Genomic DNA, 13,782 nt, shown 5'->3' with positions numbered 1-13,782 from the left:
ATCACAATATTTCAAGAATATTTGCGATAATGATATTTATGACGATATAGAAAAAAATATATGGAACAAAGTTTTATTGGTGATTGCAGCTGGCAGGCAGCAGCATTTATTAGTGCAAATTAAATAAAGGGCATTTTCCATCCTTTTCCAATGGGCTGCTGTCATTGATGATAAATCAGATGTAAATCTATTGTTATAAGGATGCAGCAGCACCATTATGGTGCAATAATACACAGTCACACGGCATTAGTCAAATGTAAGCAAAGTAAAAAAAAGTAGTCTTAGTACAAGTTGGTAGTGTTTTCAATGGAAATCTTAAGTAAAAGTACAACAAGACTCCTTAACATTTTATTTTAACTAAAGTTATTGATACCATGGTCTTTCTGAATATTGGATTCTGATACGGTACATGTAGTTCCAATTCAGATAAATCATCGTTCTATACACTCTAAAAAAAAAAAGGTTCTATATGGCACCAAAAATGGTTCTTGACTTGTAATCATTGGGGAACCTTTTTATGTGCTATATAGCACCAATTTTGTTGCTTCAGTGGTTCTACAGCGGTTCTTCACCGGTTCTTTGACTAAGGTGCTATATAGCACCTTAGTTAGCGGTGCTATATAGCACCTTAGTCAAAGAACTATCATATACCTGTAATGACGAAGTAGAGGCAAGCGGATCCATCTGCAGAACTTTATTAACTCAGATAATGAAACAAGGAATCTCTGATATAAACCACAAAGGAAACACGTAGCAACATGCAGCGTGGCAAAACAACACTTCACAAAGAACAAAGAACAAGGCAGTCCAGATAAAGGGTGGATAATGATAAACAGGTGGATGTGAGGATAATGAATAGACAACCAGACAGGGCTGGGAACTAATGATAGCAGAGGGGAATGATGGGAATTGCAGTTCTAGAACTCCGGTGACAAGGAGCGTGTGAGACCGGAGGGAGGTGAAGACGCACGCTCAGTGACAGGTGTGCGCTCCGTGACAATACCATATACAGAACATGTTAAGATATGGTGCTATATAGCACCAAAAGTGGTTCCTTTATTATTACAATGAAGAACCATTTTTCGTGCCATATAGAACCTTTTTTTTTTTAGAGTGTATCATTGTATCCAGGGCTTGACATTAACACCCTCCAACCCGCCATTCGCGGGTGGATTTCAGCTGTGGCGTGTAACACAGTCACTCCCACTAACCACTTTGGCGGGTCTTCTCTAAAGGCATCTGTTATAATCGCGATGCGCATTATAACCAATCACATGCAAGTCTGTTGAGCGTATAAATGCAATGTCATAATCAGAGACGATCAGATTAGTCATCGTTGAAACGCCAGAGTTTTGTTCACTCACTGAAATCTGCAGTCTCATCAAAGCAGAGATGTGCGTGTGATGTAAGTAGGAGATTAATTCATTATACTGTGATTTGACTGTTGTTGTTCTATTTCAGAAGCGAAAATAGTTTCTAGCAATTATCACAACAGAACCACAGCGCATCTGATGTGACTGGCATAAAGCTGGTTTGACGCTAGACGTTCGATATTCGCAAATTTAGGGAACCGTCTCTAAAGTTAGATACGACATTGGTATACACGTTTCTAACTTCAACAGCATTTGAAGAGAATGGCTTACAGTCATAAAACCAACTGTAAAGTGTTCGTCTAGGTGTCAGGTATGATGCACACCTTTTAGATTTTTTTGATTTAATAAAATAAACTGTAATGAAAATATGGATATTTATTTCACTAGGCTACTGTGTGGGCTCATACACAAAATATGCTAGATTTAAATGTCATAGCTGATAAAAATAAAAATCTTTTTTATTTTCAGACAAAAAGCTGTTGATGACCTGTAATGTTATACATTTCATGTAGACTTGATTTGGATGTCTACAGTGGTAATTTACATATAGCCAACAACAAATTTCCTAACAAACAAAATTGTGGCCTGTGAAAATGCTGAGTGGCTAGTAACCTTGGAAAACCTCTAGCCAAAGTGGCTGGTGAGCAAAAAGTTTATATCAAGCCCTGATTGTATCATTGATTTCATTGACGTGCGCACACACACAGGCCTACGTCACTCACATACAGAAATTGGCGATCGCGCTGTGCATTCAGGAGCACAGAAACGTGCTACTTTTAGCAATAAAATCGCTAAGCTACTGGATCACTACATTATATTTCTCAGCAATGATGGAGTTACATCGCTATTTTTAAGTAATACACGCACATCTTCATTGTTAAGAGAGACGTTGAACAGACGCAGTCACACAGGTACGAATCTCTCTCTTTCTTTTTCGATAGCCTAATTAGTTCAAATAAATGCTATGATTCATTCATTGAAATAAATGTAATCTTACGGACTACTTTATCTCTGTGTCCGATTCAAAGCGGGTAGAATGCTGGATGTAATGCGCCGTAAATAACCATCAATTTTACCCTTCCGGTCAAATATTGTGCTGCAAACATCAATAACAGCTTTAAGTTGTCAATGCTGTGTCAGTTGTCAAGAGGTCTGACCTCTTGTAACCGAGTAGCTCCCTTTTTAGGTACTAAATCATCATCGGAGGCTGACATGCTGCTCTTACTCTCAGACAGATGTTGTTGTTGTGTGCGCTAGGGAACGTAAATGCGCCATACGTCATCGCGAGTGCTATATTGTTCATATCACGAGATGACACTTTTTTTTATCATGTAAAAAATTATACCGGTGTTATCGTGGACGGTATGATATGGGGCACCTCCCTCACCTAGCCCTTGCCCCCCATTCGATAAAAATCAATAGAGGAATTTTAAAAAAAGACAAAGCTCTTCTTCATGTCCTGCTTCAATTGAAATTAGTATGATTAAATTGTGTCTTTTTCTCTCTAGGTTCATATTTGACTCATGAAGCCAGTGGGTTGGATGAACACGGCGAGGTTCAGGAGGCGTTCCTCAACGGTAATGATGCCAGCCAGGGCAAGAAGGAGTACCTACTGTAGCGCCGCCCTAGTGGAGCTCTTCAGAAACACTGGACCGCTGCAGAGTGCACACCGCAACACACACTGTTCCCAAACAGACACACCACCACAACGACAACCAGAGGGAATCACAATCGTGCCATATGAAGATGGAGTGGGAAGGAGAGGACGGAGACATTAATGGAGCAGGGTGGAGAGGGAGAGAGCCGAGAGGAGAGGATAATTATTATGATTGAAAGAGACCATCACACACACTCTTTCGGTTTTTAGTGGCGTGTACAAAAGACAACTAGCTGTAATTGTAGGTCCAGGAGAGAAAAGTGTCCATTCAAAACAGGCCGATCCATAACCGGCCAGAACGGCGTTGCTGCGGGAAGCCGCAAAGGGCTTATGAGCTATTGAATGTCCCAGTGTGAGCAAATTGGAATCCTTTACATTTGCCAAAGCGTCTGGGCCTCAGAGACTGAGACGGTAGAGAATAGTTCCACCAATGACAGCGCTGAGAGCTCAGAGCCATCCTCATAAAGTATTCATCTGCGCTTTTCATCCGGCAACTCCATTATCTGCTCACGTTGGCCAAAACCTGTTGACTTGCGAAGAAAAGTTCCTCTCGTTTTGATCCTCTCTCGGTGACTCTCTGCTTCCCGCTCTCCAGTGCTCCTTCCTCTCCCTCCTTTATCTCTCCACTATTGTTTGTTAATAATTAAGGGATTAGACATGTTCTCTTTTATGAGCGGAATGAATTAGAGCGCCCCGCACGCTCTGACACTGTAAAAAGGGGCTTAATTATCGTGAAGAGTCATTGGGAACGTGGAACCGCGAGGAGTTCGACTCGGGTGAGAAAAAACAGGAAGGGAGTTTGTAGAGAACATGTCAGAAATTTCGATATTTTTTTGGATTGCTCAACACGAAAAACACTTACACAATGAAACATATCTCTAAAGTCATTATTTGTATGAAAAAGTCTACGAAGTAAGTTAAATGACTCTTTTAAGAAAAAAAAAAAACATTTACTTTTGCGCGCATTACCAAGCGATGCTATCGTACTAACACAGAATATTAGCTTAGAGGTGCAAAACTGAACAAACTACTGTTACGTCATCTTTAAAAGAAAAAAAAAATCAAAATTCACAAAAATATATATTTCGTTTGTCTTTAAAAGATATCGGAGGTCTTAATTGTTTTTATTAATTATTATTTGGACTATTATGATTGTTGTTATTGTTATTATTCTTACTACTGTTATTATAATTGTAAATGTTATAAATTGTATACTTCCCATGCTTTAGTTTTACCAGTAGAAACAGCTGTGTACCCTCTTTTCTCTCTCCTCTTTCATTCTCTTCCTTCCTTCTTGATCCTCTTTGTGTCTTTCTCCCTATTTGTCTTTCACGTCTCCTCTTCGTCTTTCACTTCCTGTTTATTTTATAGTCTTCGCGTCGCTGTTGATATAGCTAACTGTACATCTTTATAGGGGAAAGATACCAAGCACGAAAAAATAAAAAATACTTCAAGAATCCCGCGTGAGAGACTGATTTTCTGACTTCAAGAAGCCGAGACAATCAAGTTTCACCAGCGGCAATAAAGAAAAGCAGCGAGGAAAGAGGGGAGGATATTTTAATTAGCACAAGCAGCCAGCAGAGATGAAAGCTGTGACTGAGATGATGAATCATAAGACTCTTATGACAAAAGAGCAGAGACATCGAAGAGAGAGAGAGAGAGAGAGAGCGAGCAGGTGCATTAAAATAGTACTCCTCCATTATTCCGCTGCAATCAATATACGATTGTGTCAGAAGTCACTTGCTGAGCGCTCCAGGAGGGGTGGGATTAGATTTGAATGCTGAGGGGAGGATGACTGATCGATGTGTTTGTCCTGTATTGATGGAGAGGCTCTGCAGAAACCTGTCATAAACAGTAGCTGTCACATGGCAATCAAAGCGCGCCCTGTGTTACCTGCTGTTCTGCTCGCTTGGAGCTGCTCCATAGATGAAGAAGGACATATGCTAGCTATTTCCTTAATGCTTCACAAAGCATGATCAGATGAGTTGCTAATTTTGGGGCTTCTGAGAAGCGAGTTACGCTTCGGTGAGCCGACAAACTCCAAACGCAGAGTTCAAATGAAAAATGACAGCCGTAGACTTCATCTGAACTTCATCAATCTCTTGTAAATTTGTTTATTGGACCTCGGCTGACATCTCAAAAGCAGATCCATGGGTAATAAACCATATGCCGGTCAAACAGCGCATCAAACTTTCCGGCTCGGCTTTATCCAAGGACGATGAACGTGACGGATTTGAAGCTTCCGTGCTCCTTGTAATGACCCCATTCAAGAGGATGCGGACTAGAGCAGGTGCGATGAATTGACTGAAGCCGCTAAAGTGATGAAAGATTGTCATTTCGGCAGGAAGCTAAAGGCTCTCGAGCGAAGAGAACAATCGAATGAGCTCTCGGTTAGGGAAAGCTTTTACTTGTTTTTCCCTTATGACGGTCCAAATTCACTCAATAATTCACCTCGGCATTGGAGGTTAGTGCACACTTTAATGAGAGCGAAAAGCATTTGCAAGAAAAATGAGCACAAGACAATGATCGAGAAGTAAAAAGCACCAGACAAATCAAAGTCAGGGCTATACAAAGAAAAAGTGAGTGAAGGTAACGTTAGATGGAGGATTTCATGCTTGAAACTTGATGAATAATGGGTGGGTTGGGGGAGTGAGACGGCGAACAGGGAGAAGAAGAAACGAAGATCATAACACACATTCAGATACAAAAGGAGTCATTTCTTACACTAGCACTGCCATGAGTGAGCAAAAAGAATAATCCAATTAGTGTGAAACAGGGCTTTTATTCGAGCTGCACATAAGAAGTACGCGTTTAATCAAAACAGCGACGCAATCCGGTTTTCCCTGGGAGTTATTGAGTGGTTAATTATCTTGATGCATTTAAATGGTCTCTCCCGCTTGATATGCTATTATAGTTGTTATAATTAAACATTCAGATCATACCAAGAGCTTGTGTTGGGTTTGAACATTGATGGGACACATTTTGATATACTATATTTAATTATGCATAAATATGCAACCGTATTGATGTATTCATACACACTCTTCTGAGATTGTTGGTTAAATCATTTTACCATTTCATCCTGGAGTATCACTGGGATTAGACATGACACAAATGCAATATTTATTGGACCATTTTTACAACATAACAGGAATTTACAAAGTGCTTTCTAATGACTCATTACATGTCCAATCGGAAAGACCGGTTTTGTTCATGGCTTGCTTATTTGTTGTTAGTGACATAAAACTAAGGTCTGACAAATATATCTTGCTTATTGCAACTTTTTCAGTATTCATTATTTCCTATATGGGATCTCATTATTTCTTATCTGGGACGCCTTGTTTAGGGTATGATAACTCAAGAATTACGATAGCTAGCCTCATGGGAATTGGTTGAAACATAGACAAACTTATTTCCTTCAAATCCCCAGCGAGTTCAAATAACTTCATAATTGGCCCCTAAGGTTGAAAAAACTTTGGACGTGGGTGGTATTGGGGCCTTAATCACAAAAACAAAAGCAAGGATACAAATAAATGTGTTTTGATATTAGAACCTGTCTTGATTGACTTTGTCAATTTTCCTTGAACAAAATGTGAGATGTTAACATTTTAGTCAAGTTTGCATTTACACTCAAAAAAATGAACTTTTACTGTTGTTAGTTGCACTCAAATCATCCTCGTTCACATTACTTAAAAAACTCATGAAACTAAATTTACTTCGATTTACTGAGTTGTTTCTACTAAACATGAGTATTGTCAGCTTTACTTAATAAGTGTTTGTTCAGTCAACTTAACATCGCTGAGTGAAACGAACAAACTGGGCAGTGGATCTGTAGTTCCCAGCATGCTTTGCAAGGAACTGCATTAGGAGAGTAAATTTTGGGATTAAAGTGTTATTTTATCTTTTTCAGTAAAGGGAATGATGTTGTTAGTTTATGTTAGTGTTATGTGCAGTTATGTTGGACATTTAGAGGAGCTTCTGTAATTTTGTGGTTACCATTATGCAGAAGGGTGCCTGTGTTTAGGCTGTGGCCACTCATACACTGATTTATTGGATGGACTTCCTGCCCTCAATTAAGTTATTTTTGAATTTTGTTTCTAAAAAAATATGATTTTTGTTATATTTAATAGTTTTCTACTTACACTTGTAGAGCAAGTAGTTAATTTAATAAGGTCAATTAAATCAATAAATGTGTTCACCTAACATAATAAACTTTTATAAATTTAACTTAACTTTATTAAGTAAATTGCACATATAAATATTATGTAACAGTGACAAATTCAAATGGTTTGTATTCGCTTAAAGAAATGTTGTCAGCTTTACTTGACTTTCTTTTGTTCATATAACTAAATTGTTATTTGTAAAAATGACTCAATATAGTTGTGTGGAACCACTTGACGCAGCTTTTTTAAGTAAATTCAACAAATTATTTTTTTGAGTGTAGCCAAGCCCAAATAAAAATGTCTCATTTAATTATGCCAGTTAGAATATGGCTGGTGTAAACCTTTTAAAGGGATAGTTCACCCAAAAACGAAAATTTATGTTTTTCTGCTTACCCCTAGGCATCCAAGATGTAGGTGTCTTTGTTTCTTCAGTAGAACACAAATGAAGATTTTTAACTCCAACTGTTGCTGTGTGTCACTCATAATGCTTGTCAATGGGGTCGAATTCTATTAGAGTAAAAAAAACATGGACAGACAACTTCAAATTAAACCCTGCGGCTCGTGACAACACATTGATGTCTTAAGACACGAAACGATCGGTTTCTGAGAGAAACCGAGCTGAATTTATGCAAATATATCACCTCATATCAGACGAACACTTCAGCTCTGCAGACTGCCATCACTTCCCGTGTGTGAGGTCAAAATTCTGGCCGGGTGAAAGATATATACATAGATACCTCATTCGAGCTATCCACGCCATGATCCACGCAGGCACTAATGAGGTATCTATGTATATATCTATGACCCGGCCAGAATTTTGACCTCACACACGGGAAGTGATTGCAGTCTGCAGAGCTGAAGCATTCGTCTGATATGAGTGGATACATTTGCATAAATACCGCTCGGTTTCTCTCAGAAACCGATCGTTTCGTGTCTTAAGACATCAATGTGTCGTCACGAGCCGCGGGGTTTAATTTGAAGTTGTCTGTCCATGTTTTTTTTTACTCTAATAGAATTAGACCCCATTGACAAGCATTATATGAGCGACACACAGCAACGGTTGGAGTTAAAAATCTTAATTTGTGTTCTACAGAAGAAACGAAGACACCTACATCTTGGATGCCTTAGGGGTAAGCAGAAAAACATCAAATTTTTGTTTTTGGGTGAACTATCCCTTTAATAATATTAGCATAGACATGTAAACACTCAATCACTTCTCAGAAGAAAAAAAATGGTACAGCTATCACTGGGACGGTATACGCTTTAAAAAGGTTATAATATGTACCATTTAGGTACTTATATGTACACTTTTGGTACTAATATGTACTTTTGAGGTACTAATTTGCACTCTTTAGGTACATAGGTGTACCTTGTGAAAGGGTACCGCCCCAGTGACAGCTTTTGTGCCTTTTTTCTGACAGTGTGTAGTTGGGACTTTCGACACATTCTGCACTGTTCTACGTAGATTTTTGAGCCAAGCGGATTTTGAATGCAACTTAAAAAGAACAAAAACAAAAATATTTTGGCTTTATGTTCCACAAAAATGTGCTGCAAACTTGCAGATTTTACTGTTTTGATTTCAAAACGCCATTTACGTGCTTGAGAATCTGTCTCACAGGAGAGGCTCATTTTTCTGAAGGAAAGGTAAGAGGTAAGATGCAGTGGTGTACAGAACTGATGGTGTAAATCTATTCGTCACTGTATATAAGACACAGAATACGTAGATCACACTATCTATCCTGGACTTTCAAAAGTTATAGCAGATATGAATAATAATAGAGTTTGAATCATCCACCAGAATGAATTCATTGAGAACATAAAAATGGGCCCATTTAAATGTAGGAGAACTATATCTAGGAGAAACGAGGCATGTAGGTCTACAATAATTGACGGGGGGCCAAAAAATATGAAAATTACATACATTTTTTGGTCTCAGATAATACAAAATAGTTGAGCAGTAATACACTTCTTTATTCCATCTGAAATGACGTGGATTAGTTTTACTCAACTGCTGTATATAATTACATATAACCCATGCAAAGACTCTACAGATAACTTTTGTTTTAAGTGCCCTCTTCACATGACATCACATCCCTGGAGGTCCTTTGCTTTTCAGTGTCGGCCCAGGGCAACGATAATCTTCCACTGAACAGAAAGCACTCCCCACAGATTTGACTCGAGAGGTGATAACCCTTGAGGTCAGGTTGGGCACGGATAACAAGGAGCTCTTGATGCCTAGCTGCTGAGAGGTGGGGGTGAAGAGGAGTGGGGGCACTACACTATATATCTGGAAAAGAACAGAGGCTGTCAGAGAGGTCCAGCTGGGTCTAGTGGCACTCGGGGCGAAGAGTAACAAAGCGTGGGTGATGTGCAGGGGCAGGCAAAGCATTACCAGGAGAGAAACAGAGAGCGCCAATGAGCGAGACCACACTGAGCTTCGTTTCGGAGAAAATGTGGAGCTCGCAGGAACCTGCTGTGGCGTGAAGCACATCAAGTCCAGATACACGGCCAACAGAACCAACAGAGGAATAACAAACACGGTGACAGCATAAACATACACAAGGAAAACCGGACTGAGCATGGTGTCGGTGGCACAGACGCCCCAGTGGCTTGCGTGGATCTCTGCATACGTGAAGTTCTCCTTGTCCTCCACCAGAAACTTGGATAGAAAGCCTCCATAAGGCAAGAACTGGCCGATTACAGAGCGATCCTGGGGGTAGGGCCGTTTGGGAGGGAGGCCAGGGGTGGTGTAATTTGCTTCAGGCCATTCGTCCATCCCGAGCCCAGCGGTATCGTCGTCCTCAGCAGCTCCCCAAGTATCAGAAGAGTTGGAAACGATGAACTGGCTGAAGGCAGTGATCACTGAAATGACCCAGCAGAGCAGCGCCGAGCACAAAACCCGCCTACGAGTCACTAAGCCTGCATATCTGAAAGAAACATAAGCTCCGTCCTGAATTTTTACTATTAAGCATATTCAGCACAATTTAATACTCTGATTTTATAGTCAGCACAAACCGAGTCTTTAATGTTATTTCACACATTCTCTATTCAAGAATCAAAGTACCTGAGAACTTTCTGAACTTCTCAAGCATAAACACTGCAAAACAAGGTCGGGATGGTCACACTCACCTGTTCCCCAGGCGGAACTGCAGGTGTGTGTTAAGTGTGAGAAGCAGCTGAAGGCACACAGTGAACTGCCTGACCAGCAGGGGGCAGGAGACCATAGCGATACAGGTGTACAGGCACTGGGAACTCCTCAGGTTCAACAGCACAGACACAGGAGTGACCACAATACTGCCCGCTGACCCAACCAAACCGAGGCAAAGTTTCAGGCATGCAGATGTGCTCCAGTTTCTAGTTCCTGCCCCAGCTGCAACAAAGCCAGCAGCCAAGCACAACCTCACACTCACTCCGATCACCAGCACCGCTATTACACACTGAATCAGGGAATATAGCCACATAGCATACATGACCCCTAAGAGAGAAAGAAAGATGATGATAATTACTTCAATAATTAAGTAAATAAATAATACGAATTAACTGTACAAATTAATTCAAGAGTGGATTGGATAAAAGTGTATGCCAAATGAATAAATGTAATTTTGATCATGAAATCAACAGCATGTTTGGTCCCTGCTGCTCTTATTCTCTGTAAATTGCAGGCAGACTCCGCCAACATAACATCCCTCCTTGTCCCACAGGTGGCGCTAACACGAAAATGACCTGCCATTGTAATTTCCGCGCTATAATTTGTGTCTTGTCATCTTGAAAACTTCAGTTTATATGTTATGACAATCTGAATAGGCTATTTTCACATTTAGTTGGATTTATTAAAATTATTACCATACATATTGAATATTTATTATAATTATTAATATAAGGCTATGATCATCAGACATATTATGATTTAAAATGAATGGTAATAATTATAATCAACCTTGTATTATTATTGTTTTATTTTCAACACAAGGATGATTGAAAAATCAATAATAATGGTGCATGACTCATAGGCCTATTTGTTCAATTCAATAGACATACGCTGATTGTCTGTTATGTAATTAAAGCCTATGTAAGTTTGCTTGTTTATTCATGTTCTAATGAAGCTGAATTTTTTTTTTTACATTTATTTATGTTTATTTACAGGGACTGTCCATATGTGGAAATGTGTATGGTTCAAGACCACAATGATTAGCTCAGGACCATTACTTATGCTGCGTTCCAGACGAGGTTAGACGTGGGAATATCCCAAATTAAATGTCCCACTTCAGACCTCAGTGAGTTCCAGTCAATCATACATCACGTTCACATGTTGACCACGTAATGTCGCCATGACACAGACATGAGAGCACATCGTATTTTTTTGTCAATTGTGGTAAAACAGAATAAAAATAACAAAATCGCTTTTGAAAACAGCTGACGAAAAGCAAAAACGAAGCAAGCATTACATGAACAATGTCTAATGTAAAGTTTGTTTTTACGTTCACATTCATTGGAAGAAGGACGAGCCAAGTGACGTCAAATGACACATCTTGCTGAGGTCGGTGTTGAACGATGTACCTAGCAAGTATGGAAGGCCAAAAGGGCCAAAACGTGTGAAACTGACGTGTAAGGCCCTGTTGGCCTTCCATAACCCAGAGTTCACACTCCGAATGTCTGACTTTGAGTGGCGTTCCAGACCTCATTTCCTAAGAGGTGGGGAACATCCCAAATCCAATCTGTCTTTCATCACCAGACATATCATTCGTTTTCTATGACAAAAGCATTTAATACCAATTTAAACAAGCTGGATACAAGACAATAAAACACAAGAAGATATTACTGGCATTTGAAGTTTACACTCCATTGAAAAGGTTAGCAGAGATTGTTGTGACAGTGCATCCACATGGCGGATGTGATCTAGTCTAAAGTTTAAAAGCCTGAAAAGTCACACGCAGGCAGCTATAAAGCCGCAGTGACATCCCCATCACGTAGCCTTCTATACGCTGCTCTGACAGACAGGTTATTTCATTTTGGGCCCAGACAATGGGAAATACAAATTTGCGTCAAAAAATGGCTGTTAAAAAATCCCCCGAAACGCTTCCATATGCCACCTGTCTTTTTGTCATAATGAGTTTAACCTTTTCAACAGCCACTGACAGTAATCAGTCGGAGAATGCCTGTGAGAGCTTCATAGAAATGAACAATGATTACGCAATCTCGAAATCCAGTGCTCCTCGCACGCGGGGGCTAGGCCGCTGGGTCTGTTCTTCTTTCATTGTTTTCCCCACTCAAACAAATTGATTAGCTGAAATAATTAATGGTGTAAAAGTTAGAAGTCCTCTCATCATTGTGCCGCTCTTATTGTAGGCTAATGCGTCTGCACTTCACTCTCCGCACAACTAATTTCTCCAGCTTAATAACTACGAGCCCAGCGATGCGAACAAGAACTCGCGGATTCACGGTCCTCCACTGGCGAAAGGAACAGGAAATGTGTTAATTAATAAACCAACACATTTACAATTGAACAAAAGGTGAGAGAAACAAGTTGTTGTAATTACCGTAATTGAACGCGAAGATAAATATGAAACTGTCAGCTCTGGGATTTTTGTCTGTCACCCGATGCTAATTCCTCTCACACTCCGTGGGTCTGAAATGTGCTGATGGACAGAGTCAACGTATCACCATAAACATTTTTTACCACAACTCCTCCGTTCAATACAGTGCGTGCAGGCTTATCAATCCATTCAAGTGTGTGAGCAGAACTGCCCATTCCATTTGGCCAGTACAAAGGGCAGCATCGCCACCATAAATAAACATCAATCTCATTCAGAAACGCATAAAGACCACAGCTCACACATACACACTTATATAAATGCACAGTCTGCGACTGACACACACCAGCACCGATTTGCGCACGCCAGGACTCTATCTAAAGTAAACAGATATGGCAGGAATGATTGGCTAGAAAGAAGAATGAAGGGGAGAGGAAGCTTATCTGTTTGGGAGTTGTCGATGCACATGAACTAATTCAGTTCTCAGCAGGGTATGAAATGATAGATTTCTACCACAGTTCAATAAGGTTGTATCCATTGCTTTTCTTTAAGGGAAAAAAAATCAGACTGTACTAATACACAAGATGTCTGTTGAACTTGACAAGACAGTCTTAAGGTTTGAAAAGTATTCTAGCCCCCCTGTTGTGTTGAAAATATGGGTACGCTGTTTGTGTTGGGGGTTTACCCCCATGTTCCATGCAATTTGCCAAAAATCAACACTAAAGAAAAACATAAAACCTTTATTGCAGCTTGTCAGAGAGATGATGCATATAAAATGTTCTATACTTATGAAAATTTGAACTCTTATTGTTAAAAAAGACCCCCCGCCGTTTTTGCGTTAGGTTTCATTTTGACCCACATGTTTTTATGTTCAAAATGACCTGCACAGACAATGTTTTTTATGACTATGGCCTACTTGACTATTTGCACACTGAGGTGTATTATTTGTAATTAGTGTAAACAGCATTTATTGCTCTGGGTCTCAAACATTTGTGAGATTAAAATGGGTTTCTCACACTTATTTTCAGCGTTTGTTGTTGACATAGTAAATACAGTGC

The 13,782-nt window shown here is 39.8% G+C and overlaps 2 protein-coding genes across 5 annotated transcripts in view; one reads left to right on the top strand and one right to left on the bottom strand.

Moving 5' to 3' along the window:
• cadm4 (cell adhesion molecule 4) overlaps positions 1-6,308 on the top strand; it is a gene marked incomplete at its 5' end in the record, with an annotated part of 181,897 nt that extends 175,589 nt beyond the window's left edge. For 2 of the 4 annotated variants that reach the window (XM_079836366.1, XM_079836364.1), the window contains one exon: positions 2,882-4,463. In XM_079836366.1, the coding sequence (XP_079692492.1) occupies positions 2,882-2,991 (110 nt within the window). In that variant the 3' untranslated portion in view covers positions 2,992-4,463. Of the gene's footprint in view, positions 1-2,881 lie in introns of all 4 variants that reach the window. The other 2 variants (XM_079836367.1, XM_079836365.1) reach the window with 2 other exon arrangements.
• A 2,971-nt stretch (positions 6,309-9,279) lies between these two features.
• Positions 9,280-11,875, bottom strand: LOC307139216 (adenosine receptor A1; the record flags this gene model as incomplete). The annotated part of the gene is made up of 3 exons (XM_079838107.1): positions 9,280-10,120; positions 10,323-10,668; positions 11,797-11,875. 3 exons carry the CDS (start codon positions 11,873-11,875, stop codon positions 9,280-9,282), a joined length of 1,266 nt encoding a protein of 421 aa, XP_079694233.1.
• Positions 11,876-13,782: the final 1,907 nt, after the last annotated feature.

Source organism: Gobio gobio (genome assembly GCF_949357685.1).
Source record: "Gobio gobio genome assembly, chromosome: 15".
NCBI classification, from domain to species: Eukaryota; Metazoa; Chordata; class Actinopteri; order Cypriniformes; family Gobionidae; genus Gobio; species Gobio gobio.
Note: the sequence above shows the minus strand (reverse complement) of the source record. Positions and strands in the feature narration are given on the sequence as shown.